The 13,407-nt window shown below is 48.3% G+C and overlaps 1 protein-coding gene across 8 annotated transcripts in view; it reads left to right on the forward strand.

Moving 5' to 3' along the window:
* Window positions 1-13,407, forward strand: part of LOC124411213 (twitchin) — a 77,851-nt gene that overhangs the window by 51,826 nt on the left and 12,618 nt on the right. For all 8 annotated transcript variants that reach the window (XM_046890198.1, XM_046890204.1, XM_046890206.1 and 5 more), the window contains 27 exons: window positions 208-798; window positions 917-1,222; window positions 1,318-1,620; window positions 1,696-1,980; window positions 2,066-2,377; window positions 2,464-2,766; window positions 2,854-3,135; window positions 3,221-3,520; window positions 3,641-3,943; window positions 4,038-4,319; window positions 4,401-4,706; window positions 4,789-5,091; window positions 5,206-5,507; window positions 5,599-5,878; window positions 5,972-6,277; window positions 6,357-6,631; window positions 6,704-7,010; window positions 7,117-8,001; window positions 8,078-8,380; window positions 8,461-8,742; window positions 8,859-9,158; window positions 9,252-9,554; window positions 9,648-10,106; window positions 10,179-10,301; window positions 10,414-11,301; window positions 11,397-11,699; window positions 11,779-13,271. In XM_046890198.1, coding sequence (XP_046746154.1) covers window positions 208-798; window positions 917-1,222; window positions 1,318-1,620; window positions 1,696-1,980; window positions 2,066-2,377; window positions 2,464-2,766; window positions 2,854-3,135; window positions 3,221-3,520; window positions 3,641-3,943; window positions 4,038-4,319; window positions 4,401-4,706; window positions 4,789-5,091; window positions 5,206-5,507; window positions 5,599-5,878; window positions 5,972-6,277; window positions 6,357-6,631; window positions 6,704-7,010; window positions 7,117-8,001; window positions 8,078-8,380; window positions 8,461-8,742; window positions 8,859-9,158; window positions 9,252-9,554; window positions 9,648-10,106; window positions 10,179-10,301; window positions 10,414-11,301; window positions 11,397-11,699; window positions 11,779-13,271 — 10,685 coding nt within the window. The remainder of the gene's footprint in view (window positions 1-207; window positions 799-916; window positions 1,223-1,317; window positions 1,621-1,695; window positions 1,981-2,065; window positions 2,378-2,463; window positions 2,767-2,853; window positions 3,136-3,220; window positions 3,521-3,640; window positions 3,944-4,037; window positions 4,320-4,400; window positions 4,707-4,788; window positions 5,092-5,205; window positions 5,508-5,598; window positions 5,879-5,971; window positions 6,278-6,356; window positions 6,632-6,703; window positions 7,011-7,116; window positions 8,002-8,077; window positions 8,381-8,460; window positions 8,743-8,858; window positions 9,159-9,251; window positions 9,555-9,647; window positions 10,107-10,178; window positions 10,302-10,413; window positions 11,302-11,396; window positions 11,700-11,778; window positions 13,272-13,407) is intronic.

Raw genomic sequence — 13,407 nt, forward strand, 5'->3', positions numbered from 1 at the left:
AAGTACTCTTCAAGTCAGGTATACACCATAAAAAAAAGTCTTGTAAAAATCACTGGAAGTCACTTGAAATTACGTGAAGTCAATTGCAATCATGAAGTCTTTTGAAGTCTTAAAGTCAGATACACTCAACTTCAAAGTCAGTTTTGTACCGACAATGAGGAACCAATTTTCATTATTCTAATGTTCATCATCATCATCTGATAACAGACGAGCCCGGGAAGCCCGGAAACGTCGAGGTGGTCGACTGGGACAAGGACCATGCAGACCTGACGTGGACGAAGCCAGAGAGCGACGGTGGTGCCCCGATAACTGGCTACATAATCGAGTACAAGGAGAAGTTCGGCAAGGAATGGGTTAAGGGCAAAGAGATCGAGGGTGACATAACAAAAGCAACTATCGATGGGCTGAAGGAAGGCACGCAGTACGAGTTCAGGATTCGCGCCGTTAACAAGGCCGGACCAGGAGAGCCATCAGACGCTACCAAGCCGATAATAGCGAAATCCCGATTCGTCAAGCCCTACATAATCGGAGACCAGCTAACCAACCTGATCGTCAAGAAGGGTCAGGTCATAAAGTACGACATCAAGTACGGCGGTGAGCCTGAACCCGAGGTGCACTGGTTCCTCGGTACAAAAGAACTCATTCCTGACTCAGCCGAGCGACTCACAATCGACAAGTACGAGCGCAACACCGTATTGACCGTTCGAAAGACAACCAGACCTGATTCTGGAAAGTACAAAATCGTTCTCACCAACGGCTCCGGCACTTGCGAAAGCGTCGCTGACGTCGTGGTTCTGGGTAAGCTTTTCGAAACTTGTTTGAAACAATGACTGAATAACGTCTTCGGAATTGGAAAGAAATTCATTTTTACCCTCGGATTTTGTTTTTTTTTAATCACATGTACGTGATTTTACAGACAAGCCAACGCCGCCCAAGGGACCGTTGAAGGTAGAAGAGGTGCGGTCCGATCACGTTAAGGTCAAGTGGGAGAAGCCAGTAGACAATGGAGGCTCCGATGTGACTGGCTATGTGCTGGAAAAGATGGATTTGGAAACCGGAAGATGGATACCAGCTGGCGAAGTTGGTCCGGACAAGGATACATTCACGTTCCAGGGTTTGACCCCGAAGAAGAAGTACAAGTTCAGGGTAAAAGCTGTTAACAAAGAGGGAGAGTCCGAGCCATTGGAAACGGATGATGCTATCGTCGCGAAGAATCCCTACGGTTTGTATTTGACAGTTATTTCAAGTCGTCGGTTTATTGTAGCCTAGATTCTGATCGAGTGTTTGACCGATTTTTTGCTTGCGCGTGTCCTCCAGACGAGCCTGGCAGTCCTGGTAAGCCGGAGATCATTGACTACGACAACATGAGCGTTACCCTCAAGTGGGAAAAGCCCGAGAGTGACGGTGGCCGACCAATCACTCACTACACCGTTGAGATGAAGGACAAGTTCGCTCTGGATTGGTCGGAGGTTCTGAAGACCTCTGATGCCAACCCCGAAGCCAAGGTCGAGGGGCTCAAAGAGAAAATGATCTATCAGTTCCGTGTTCGCGCTCACAACAAGGCTGGTTCTTCGAAACCGAGCGAACCGACCGACAATCACCTCTGCAAGCATAAGAACCGTAAGTAGATATTGGATGTTTTCATTTTTTACGAAATTTCAATCAACATCGTGTAATTCCAATTGTCTTTTTCAGTGAAACCGCGCATCGATCGTACAAATCTGAAGTCGGTGACCATAAAGGCGGGAAGGTCACACAAATGGTCAGTTGACATTATAGGTGAACCTCCTCCAAAAACAACATGGATTTGGCGAGATGATATACCGTTGACAAATACGGAGCGCATAAAGATAGACAACGTGGATTATCACACAGATTTCAGTATAATAAATGCGGTGAGGAAAGACACTGGTAAATACACCATCATAGCCGAGAACGTCAACGGAAAGGATCAGGAGACAGTTGAGCTGACAGTGCTCTGTAAGTTTGAGACTTTCTTCATCTCTGCATTCCGGATTTTTCTTTTCGTCAAATTCTAACGAGGCTTTCATTTTCTTTACTCCAGCCAAACCAAGCCCGCCAAAGGGTCCACTGGTCGTTTCGGACGTTACAAACACGTCGGCGAAGCTCAATTGGGAAAAACCGGAGGACGATGGAGGCTCACCGATAAAAGAATACGAGATCGAAAAAATGGACACCAAAACTGGAAAGTGGATACGAGTTGGCAAAGTTCCCGGAAATGTGGCAAGTCCTGAACTCGAAGTGACCGGACTGAATCCCGGCAGTGAATACAAGTTCAGAGTAACCGCCGTCAACGACGAGGGTGACTCCGATCCTCTGGTAACAGAGAAAGGAACAATCGCCAAGAATCCATTCGGTAATAATTTTTTATCAACATGCACATTTGATGTGGGTACAAAGTGAATGAACGATGTTAGTACAACACTTGTTAATGATTTACAGATGAGCCATTGAAGCCTGGAACACCGGAAGTCACCGACTATGACAACGAATCGGTGTCTTTGAAGTGGACTGCCCCACAATCGGACGGCGGTGCACCGATCGAGAAGTACATTATCGAAAAGAAGGACAGGTTCAAGCCGGACTGGGAAAAGGCCATCGAAGTACCCGGTACAGAGCTTTCAGGAAAAGTACCGGACCTCAAGGAACTTGGGGAATATCAGTTCAGAGTCATTGCTGTCAACAAGGCTGGACCTTCCCCGCCCTCGGACGCCTCAAAGACGCAGATCTGCAGATTCAAGGCTTGTAAGTGTCCATTGGACTTGTGTGTTTTGAGTTATGAACGTACCTGTCTTTGGGCCCCTTTTTAATCCTCAATTTTTTCCCCTCAAGTGAAACCGAGAATTGACCGCACGAACTTGAAGCCAATAATTGTTCGCGCTGGTAAAATGATAAAATACGACGTTGACGTGCGAGGTGAACCACCACCAGAGATAACTTGGTTCCACGTTAAGAACGAAGTAAAGTCGGGAGGAAACGTTCAGATCGTGAACGTAGACTACAACACCAAAATAACCATCACCGATTCCGTGAGAAAGAATACCGGCGTCTACAAAATCCTCGCTGTCAACGCTCACGGCCAGGATGAGGCCGAAGTCGAAGTCACCGTCTTGTGTAAGCAGATTGAAATTAACTGTAGACAATGCACCGATCCAAATCTTTCGAAAGTTTTCATTTCAATTGTCTCCGATGATTTCAGCCGCTCCAGGAAAACCGAAGGGACCGCTTAAGGTGTCGGACGTAACGAAGAACGGCTGCAAACTCAAGTGGGATAAGCCAGATGATGACGGTGGCAAACCGATCAAAGAATACTTGGTTGAGAAGCTCGACAAGTCGACCGGTCGGTGGGTACCGGTAGGTCGCACTTCAGAGCCTGAACTGGAAGTGAAGGGTCTGCAAGATGGCCACGAATACGAATTCCGTGTTAAGGCTTTGAATGAAGAGGGAGAATCTGAACCGCTGCAGACGGATGGTTCGATAATTGCGAAAAATCCATACGGTAAGGAAGGATTTTGCGTAATTTATTGAGGATTAAGTAACAAGTTCACCCTTATAATTCCCCACATTTTACTTTACTGCTAAGTGTATAGAAAGTAATAATTTATTTGGATTTGCGCAGACGTTTCCGGAAAGCCGGGTACACCCGAAATCGAAGATTGGGACGTTGACCGAGTTGACCTCAAATGGGAGCCTCCAAAGAACACCGGTGGAGTACCGATAACTGGGTACATAATTGAGAAGAAGGAGAAGTTGAAGAGTCACTGGGAGGAAGCTGTGGTGACAAACACACCGGAAACTAAAGTTCGGGTTCCAGATTTGAAGGAAGGATCAACGTACCAGTTCCGAGTCCGCGCCGTTAATAAGGCTGGACCGTCGGAGCCCAGTGATCCGACAAAGCCACACGTTGCGAAGGCTAGATACCGTGAGTTGATCAAGAGTTGGATTTCCCATCAATTTCAGAAGGATTAAATAATGTCGTTGATTTTAATCACTACCCTTTGTTTTCCTCTGCTCAGTCAAGCCACATATCAACCGCGAGAAGTTGCATAACATCAAAGTGCGAGCAGGTCAGATAGTGAAAATCGAGACCGACGTAAAGGGAGAACCTCCACCAACAATCACATGGAGCTTCAAGAACAAGGTCCTCGAAACAAGTGCGAACGTGAAGATCGACAACGAGGACTACAACACAAAGATTCAGCTCTCGAACACGAGCCGCAAGGCGACTGGCAAGTACATTGTCAAGGCCGTCAACGACTCTGGAGCAGACGAGGCAGAGGTCGAGGTTACCATCCTGGGTAAGTCTTTTCTTCCTCATAGTTTGCCGATTATTATTCACGTCTTCTTTGCAATATACGAATGTGTAAATTCTTCTTCAGATAAGCCCGAAAAACCGGAAGGCCCGTTGGAAGTTACCGACGTTCACAAGGAGGGATGTAAACTCAAGTGGAAGAAGCCGAAGGATGATGGTGGCCTTCCTTTGACCGGATATATCGTCGAGAAGATGGACGTCACCAGCGGACGCTGGGTACCAGTTGGAGTCATAGACCCTGATAAGCCAGAACACACAATAACCGGACTTGAACCCGGCAAGAAGTATGAGTTCCGCGTGAAGGCCGTCAATGAGGAGGGCGAGTCTGAGCCTCTCCAAACAGACGCCGCTATTCTGGCCAAAAATCCATACGGTAATTAGAATTTAACATCACGATCAACTGATCATGAACTACTAAAAAAAACTCTGAATAATCCTCCCATTTTCTTCTAAAGATGCCCCATCGGCACCGGGTCTTCCGGAGATCATCGACTGGTCTGAGAATATGGTGAAACTGAAGTGGGAGCCACCGATAAGAGATGGAGGCGCACCGATTACCGGCTACGTGATTGAAGTCAAGGACAAATTCGGAACTGCCTATGTCAAGGCTGCCGAAGTCCAGGGACCCGTCTGCACGGGTACAGTGCCTAAACTTGTGGAAGGAAATCAGTACCAGTTCCGCGTACGAGCTGTTAACAAAGCTGGACCAGGAGAACCCAGCGAAGCGACAAACCCACACACGGCTAAGCCTCGTTGGCGTAAGTTTATTAGAATCAATGAATTCAAATGGGATGCTATCGGCTTGTTCAGTCCATATGCAACTTAGTGGGAAGCTACATGAGGTTATTTAAAACTTTGATTTGATTGAACAGTAAAACCGCACATCGACCGAACGAACCTTCAACCGGTCACCGTAAAAGCTGGTCTCACCGTCTCCCTGGACATCAATATAATCGGAGAACCTGCCCCCACGGTTACTTGGTACTTCAAAGATCAGGAAGTTACGACGGCCGATCAACTCCGCATCGACAACATCGACTATAACACCAAGTTCTGTATATTGCGAGCAAATCGTTCAATGACCGGAAAATATGTGATCAAGGCGAAGAACGAAGTTGGCGAAGACACAGCTGAAGTCGAGATCACGGTTCTCGGCAAACCCTCGAAACCAGAGGTAATACAATTGTGGAAAAGTAGGATTGAACACTTCCGCATTCGTTTGAGAATGCTGTTTCGAGAAAATGCATGCTCACCTTCTCTTTCAGGGTCCACTCGAAGTGTCAGACATCACAAAGCATGGCTGCAAACTCAAGTGGAAGAAGCCAGAAGATGATGGAGGCACTCCGGTCGAATACTACGAGATTGAGAAGCTAGATCCACTGACCGGTCAGTGGATACCATGCGGTAGATCGACTGAACCTGAGGCCAACGTAACAGGTCTTCAAGAAGGAAAACCGTACAAGTTTAGAGTTAAGGCGGTGAACAAGGAAGGGGAGTCCGAGGAGCTGGAGACCCTGAGACCAATCATCGCCAAAAATCCGTTCGGTAAGTTGTGGCTGGTTATTTGGAAAATGCGAAAGAGGTCACTGAAGGACTGGAGAACACTGTAAGACTGACGATATTTCTTTCTGCTTTCAGACGAACCCGGCAAACCTGGTCGCCCAGAGCTCAAGAACTGGGACAAAGACTTCGTCGACCTTGCCTGGTCTCCTCCGTCTGACGACGGTGGAGCACCGATTGAAAAATACATCGTACAAATGCGCGACAAGGAAGGTAGGCAGTGGGTTGATGCTGCGACCGTTCCTGGAGATCGCCCAGCGGCTAAAGTCACCAATGGAATTCAAGAAGGACACGAGTACGAGTTCCGCGTTGTTGCCGTCAACAAAGCTGGACCTGGTGAACCCAGTGACACTTCAAAGAGCGTTGTCGCTAAACCAAGATTCTGTAAGTTCAGTTCGGTGGCATGAGAAGATGCATATTTTTTTTAAAAATGAATACAAAATATTTATTTCTTTCTTTGCAGTGGCTCCGCGTATCGATCGTAAGAATCTGCAAAAGAAGACCATGCGTGTTGGACAACTACTGCGTATTGAAGCTGATATTCAGGGTGAACCAGCGCCAGTCGTTACCTGGAAACTCAAGGACGTTGTGCTAAAGAGCTTGGATCGTTTGAAGATAGAAAACGAGGATTACCACACCACATTCGTCTTGAACAAAGTGACACGATCTGACAAAGGAACTTACACCGTAATTGCTAAGAACGACAGCGGTACAGACCAAGTCGATGTCGAAATTGAGGTTCGTATTTTACAGTCAGGAATTCGGAGGTTTCGACTAGCGGGATATTCATCGTCAACCTTTCTTCCCTAGGTATTGAGCAAGCCAGGAAAACCCAAGGGTCCGCTAAACGTGTCCGACGTAACAGCGCAGGGTTGTAAATTGAAATGGGAAAAGCCCGAAGACGACGGTGGAGAGCCGGTTGATCACTACGTGATCGAACGTATGGACACCGAGTCTGGACGGTGGGTTCCATGTGGAACAAGCAAAACTCCGGAGGCAGATGTGACAGGGCTCAATGAAGGAAAGGACTATCAATTCCGGGTGAAGGCCGTTAACGCCGAGGGAGAATCTGAGCCTCTCGAAACGACAATTCCAACCACCGCCAAAAATCCATACAGTAAGTATTGTGTAAGAATTTATTTTCGGAGATTGTTGATATACAGTTGCAACGCTTTATTCAAGAACCATTCGAAAATTCAAATGATCCTTGATTTTGTCATTAGCCGAACCCGATGCGCCTGGAAAGCCAGAGCTCAAAGACTGGGACAAGAATCACGTGGATCTCAAGTGGAAGGCGCCAAAGAATGATGGTGGAGCTCCAATCGAGAAGTACATAATCGAGAAGAAGGACCAGTATGGAAAGTGGCAAAAGGCCGCTGAAGTACCCGGCAACAAGACGGAAGGTAAGGTAGGAGACCTGGTCGAGGGTCAGAAGTACCAGTTCCGAGTCAAGGCTGTGAATAAGGGAGGTCAGAGTAAGCCCAGTGAGCCCAGCGAGACCCTGACAGCAAAGGACCGTTACGCGGCTCCAAAGATCGACCGCAGCACGCTGAAGGACCTGACAATAAAGGCTGGAAACCACGTGAAGCTCGACGTCAAAGTCAGTGGTGAACCACCACCATCGAAGACCTGGTACTTAAAGAAGGTCAAGCTGCAAGACGGCGACAACGGAGTGAGCATCGAGGTCGAGGACTACAAGACGAGGTTCGTTATCGGATCGGCGACTAGATCTCACTGCGGAACGCTCAGTCTGAAGGCGGAGAACAGTTCCGGAAAGGACGAGGCATGGATCGAAATAACGGTCCTTGATAAGCCTAGCAAACCAGAGGGACCGCTCAAGGTTTCCGACGTACACAAAGAGGGATGTAGTCTTAAGTGGAACGAGCCCAAAGATGACGGCGGATCGCCGATCGAACATTACGTCGTTGAGAAAATGGACACCGACTCTGGTCGCTGGATACCCGTCGGTAGGACCAAGGAGCCGAAAATGGACATCGAGAATTTGGTGCCTGGAAAAGAGTACAAATTCCGCGTCGCTGCTGTTAACGCTGAGGGAGAATCCGAGCCGTTGGAAACCGAGCATGGAATTATCGCCAAGAATCCGTTCGGTAGGTTGGGAAGTCTAAGAAATTGTCATTCGTTTCGTGGATTTTCAGGTTTTTGTAATCGCGTGTCTTTTTGCAGACGAACCCGGAGCGCCTGGACGCCCCGAGGTAACAGACTGGGACAGGGATCATGTAGACCTGAGATGGACTCCGCCAACGAAGGATGGCGGATCTCCAGTCACTGGTTACTTGATCGAGAAGCGTGAAAAGGGAAGCGGCCGCTGGTTGAAGGCCGGTGAAGTACACGGGCCCGAGTGCAAAGGACGAGCCGACAACCTCGACGAGGGTGTGGAATACGAATTCCGAGTGAAAGCCATCAACGCCGCTGGACCCGGTGAACCTTCAGACGCCAGCAAATCGATAGTCACGAAGCCTAGAAGATGTGCGTATCTAATCAATACAATATGATCGTGTTGCCGTTGGCTTGGATCAATTTTTGATGTGTTTGTTTGTTCTTTTCAGTGGCTCCGAAGATCGACAGACGCACTTTGCGTGACTTGACTGTGCGCGAAGGAGAGCCGTTCTACTTCGATGTTAAAATCACCGGAGAACCTGCGCCTGAGGTTGACTGGGTACTTAACAGTAAGAGCATACAAATAACCACTTACCGCAGAATCGAGGATATTCCCTATAACTCCAAGTTCTTCAACGACAAACCCGAACGCAAGGACACTGGAGTATACAAAATCACTGCTGTTAATCCATACGGCTCTGACAGCGCCGAAGTCGAAGTAACTGTTGTCTGTAAGTATTTCTGGGCTATTTTCTACAACATATGAACCCAACAAAACCTAAGAAAAATTCTTTATGGATTTTGAAAATTCATAGTGGAAATCGTTAAGCCTGCCTATTTTTTTTAGCGAAACCAAGCAAACCGGAAGGACCCTTGGACGTGTCTGACGTGCACAAGGACGGTTGTACATTGAAGTGGAAGAAGCCGAAAGACGATGGTGGAGAACCACTCGAAGGATATCTGGTCGAGAAGTTTGATCCTGATACAGGAATATGGCTGCCAGTTGCCAAAACAGTGAACCCCGAACTCAAGGTAGACGGACTGATTCCTGGACACGAGTACAAGTTCCGCGTCAAGGCTCTCAACAAAGAGGGAGAGTCCGAGCCGCTCGAAACCCTTGGATCCATCATCGCCAAGGATCCATTCAGTGAGTTTCTTCATCAGATTGGTTTAGTTAGTTATAATTTGACCGGAAATTCTCATGTTAGAACCCGTATATGTAATTTATTTTTTTCCACAGCCGTGCCAGGAGCTCCTGGTGCTCCGGAGCCTGTTGACTGGACTGCGAACCAAGTTGATCTAGAATGGAAGGAACCAGCAACAGATGGAGGATCTCCGATCACAGGGTACATAATCGAAAAGAAGGATAAATACAGCACAATGTGGGAAAAGGCTCTGGAAACAAGCAGTCCACATCCCGCAGGCCAAGTTCACGGTTTGATCGAAGGAAACGACTACCAATTCCGCGTTATAGCAGTGAACAAAGCGGGACAGTCGATACCCGGCGAAGCCAGCAAAACGTTCACCGCCAAGCCTCGTTACCGTGAGTCTTTCTCTAGATCTTCATCGCCTGTAAAATAGTTATATACTCCTCAATTCAAGGGACAAAAAATTAATAATCTCAATCTTTACGCAGTGGCTCCGAAGATCGACAGGCGCAATTTGCGCGATATAACTCTTTCCGCTGGAGCTTCCCTGAAGTTCGATGCCAACGTGATCGGTGAGCCTCCACCACACATCGAGTGGCGTCACGGTGCTATTCCCTTGTACAGTGGAAAGAGTGTCACTGTAGACAACGCAGACTACAATACCAAACTGACAATTCGACCTGTCAAGCGTGGAGATACTGGGGAATACACAGTAACAGCAAGTAACAACTCGGGAAGAGACAGCGTGACCATAAATGTTGTGGTCACCGACAAACCAACGCCACCCGAAGGCCCTCTTCAAGTCTCCGACGTCCACAAGGAGGGATGCAAACTCAAATGGAAACGCCCAGAGGATGATGGAGGTACCCCCATCGAGTATTACCAAGTCGACAAAATGGACCCTGAAAGTGGTTGCTGGGTTCCATGTGGACGCTCCACTGAGCCTGGTAAGTATTTTTTTCAAATAAAATTGAAAGTGGTCTTGATACAAGCTAATCTTTATTGTTTATGTTTTGCAGGATTCGAAGTAACCGGGTTGACTCCTGGAAAAGAGTACTTGTTCCGCGTTGCCGCAGTAAACGCTGAGGGAGAATCGGAGCCGCTGGTGACCGAGCATGCGACCGTCGCTAAGAATCCATTCGGTAAGAATGCCTATCAGACCTAGTGACGCACTGTTCCTTACTTTTTTGTAGACATAATAATTGCATCCCTTTTTAAACGCATATATAAGTAAATTCTCTTTGTGTATATCAGACGAGCCTGGAAAGCCCGGAAACCTGAAGGCGACGGACTGGGACAAGGATCACGTCGATCTGAAGTGGAATCCGCCAACAGACGACGGAGGATCACCGATAACGGGGTACATAGTGGAGAAGAAGGACAAGTATGGCGAGTGGGAAAAAGCCCTGGAGGTGCCAGCCGACCAGACCAAGGCGACGGTACCAGACCTAATCGAGGGACAGCCGTATGAGTTCCGTGTTCGTGCGGTAAACAAAGCCGGACCCGGTGAGCCTTCGGATGCAACACCAACGATAATTGCCAAGCCACGCAACCTGGCGCCGAAGATCGACCGCACATACCTGATCGACATAAGGATAAAGGCAGGACAGAATTTCTCGTTCGATGCAAAGGTAACAGGGGAACCGATGCCGACCACAAGATGGCTGCTCCATGGAAAGGATGTTAGGACTTCGGATCGTGTGAAGGTAAAAAACGTTGACTACGGAACATCTCTTAACGTCCGAATGGCAACGAGGGAAGAATCCGGAAAGTACACCATAGTCGCGGAGAATATAAACGGAAAGGACATTGCCTACGTCGAGGTTACCGTTCTCGACAAGCCAAGTCCACCCGAGGGACCTCTAAAAGTATCCAACGTCCATGCCGAGGGCTGCAAGCTGTCTTGGAAAGAACCACAGGACGACGGAGGACAGCCGATCGAGAAATACGTCATTGAGAAAATGGATGAAGCTTCTGGGCGATGGGTACCAGCTGGTGAAACCGAGGGACCTCAGACCTCGCTTGAAATCGACGGACTCACTCCTGGTCACAAGTACAAATTCAGAGTACGCGCTGTTAACAAGCAAGGAAAATCCGAACCGCTCACCGCATCGCAGAGTATCGAGGCTAAGAATCCATTCGGTAAGATATGAGAATCGATTGTTTTTCCTGAAGTTGAAAATTGTGGAAGTATTAGGGTACTATTTTTTTAATCAAAATATCCCAATTCTCCGCAGACGAACCAGGCAAGCCCGGAACACCGACGATTCGTGACTACGATAGGGACTTTGTTGAACTGCAATGGGATCGTCCTGAAGAAGACGGTGGATCTCCCATAACTGGATACGTTATTGAAAAACGTGACAAGTTCAGCCCAAACTGGGAGAAATGCGGAGAAGTAGATGGAGACGTGAACCGCGGTAGAGTGAACGATCTAATTGAAGGTACAGCCTACGAATTCCGCATCAGAGCCGTCAACAAAGCCGGGCCTGGCGAACCGTCAGATGCGACGAAACCACACATTGCGCGGCCAAAGAATCGTGAGTAAAATATTTTTTATCTCCCGGATACATTTTAGCTTTGTACTTTTGACGTTACTTTGTCACGTCTTCTATACAGTGCCGCCAAAGATCGACAGGACCTTCTTACTGGATATCAAGGTTCGAGCTGGAGGTTTGTTCGACTTCGATGTGCCAGTAATCGGTGAGCCTCCACCATCCAAGGAATGGACGCTCAGGGGAGACGACGTCAACAGCAATCCCCGCGTCAAGATTGTGAACGAGGATTACAATACAAAGCTGCGTTTGATAGACGCTAAACGGTCCGATTCAGGGGTTTACACGCTGACGGCGCGTAACATAAATGGAAAGGACTCTGCTACAGTGAACGTGACGGTCCTGGACATTCCACTGCCACCGGAAGGACCTTTGAAGGTTGACAATGTTACCAAGCATGGCTGCGACCTTGCATGGAGACCGCCGAAGGATGACGGTGGATCCGAGATCCTTTATTACGCGGTTGAGAAAATGGACACAGATTCGATGCGATGGGTTCCAGTCGGGGAATCACCGTCGACGAGAATCAGGGCCGACCATTTGATCGAAGGCCACGATTACACTTTCCGCGTGCGCGCGGTAAACAAGCAGGGTGAATCCGTACCTCTGACCGGGCAGGAAGCAATCACAGCCAAAGATCCGTTCGGAAAACCAGACAAGCCCGGAGTCCCCGTGGCCACGGACTGGGACAAAGATCACGTGGATCTGGAGTGGCCGGCGCCGAAGAGAGACGGAGGTTCTCCGATAACGAGCTACATTATCGAGAAGCGCCCGAAGTTCGGTCAGTGGGAAAAGGCTGTTGAAATACCCGGAAACAAGACACAGGGCACCGTTCCCGATCTCACCGAAGGACAAGAGTATGAATTCCGAGTGATCGCCGTTAACAAAGGTGGCCAGAGCGAACCATCTGAGGCCTCGCTGCCGATCGTAGCTAAACCCCGCTTCTACGCGCCGACGTTCGACAAGCATTTGCTAACGGACCTCGTCGTCAAGGCAGGACACAAGATCTTGTACGATATACCGATCGACGCATCGCCCAAGCCCACCGCGAAGTGGACCATCAATGGTAAGCCGGTCGAGGCTGATGCTCGACACGATATTTACACCACCAACACTACCACCACCTTCGAAATACCATTTGCCGTTCGTTCGGACACTGGGCGTTACACTCTGACCCTGGAAAACGATTCTGGAAGCTGCAGTGCCAGTGCTACTGTAACCGTTCTTGACAGACCAGCTCCGCCTGAATCGCCGTTCGTCGTTGATGGCATTACAAAAGAAAGCTGCCATCTCGCGTGGAGAACTCCTCGCGATGATGGAGGAAGCCCAATTCTCCATTATGTTATCGAGAAGATGGACATGACTCGCGGCACTTGGTCCGACGCTGGAATGAGCACGACCCTTAACCACGAAGTTGTCAGGCTCGTTCACAAGAAGGAATATCTCTTCAGGGTTAGAGCCGTTAATAGTATCGGAGAGTCCGATCCGCTTGAGACACCGAAGAGCATCATTGCTAAGAACGAATTCGATGAACCCGATGCTCCTGGCAAACCACAGGTCAGTGATACGTTTTTATTCTTGGTCAGGGTACTTACCAGATTAACAAATTGAAAAGTAATACGAATTTCAATGTTTCTTAATTACTCAACATGAAAATCAATAGATAAACAATCAAGGATTTTACTTTTCACTT

The sequence above is a fragment of the Diprion similis genome, chromosome 10 (genome assembly GCF_021155765.1).
Source record: "Diprion similis isolate iyDipSimi1 chromosome 10, iyDipSimi1.1, whole genome shotgun sequence".
NCBI lineage: Eukaryota > Metazoa > Arthropoda > Insecta > Hymenoptera > Diprionidae > Diprion > Diprion similis.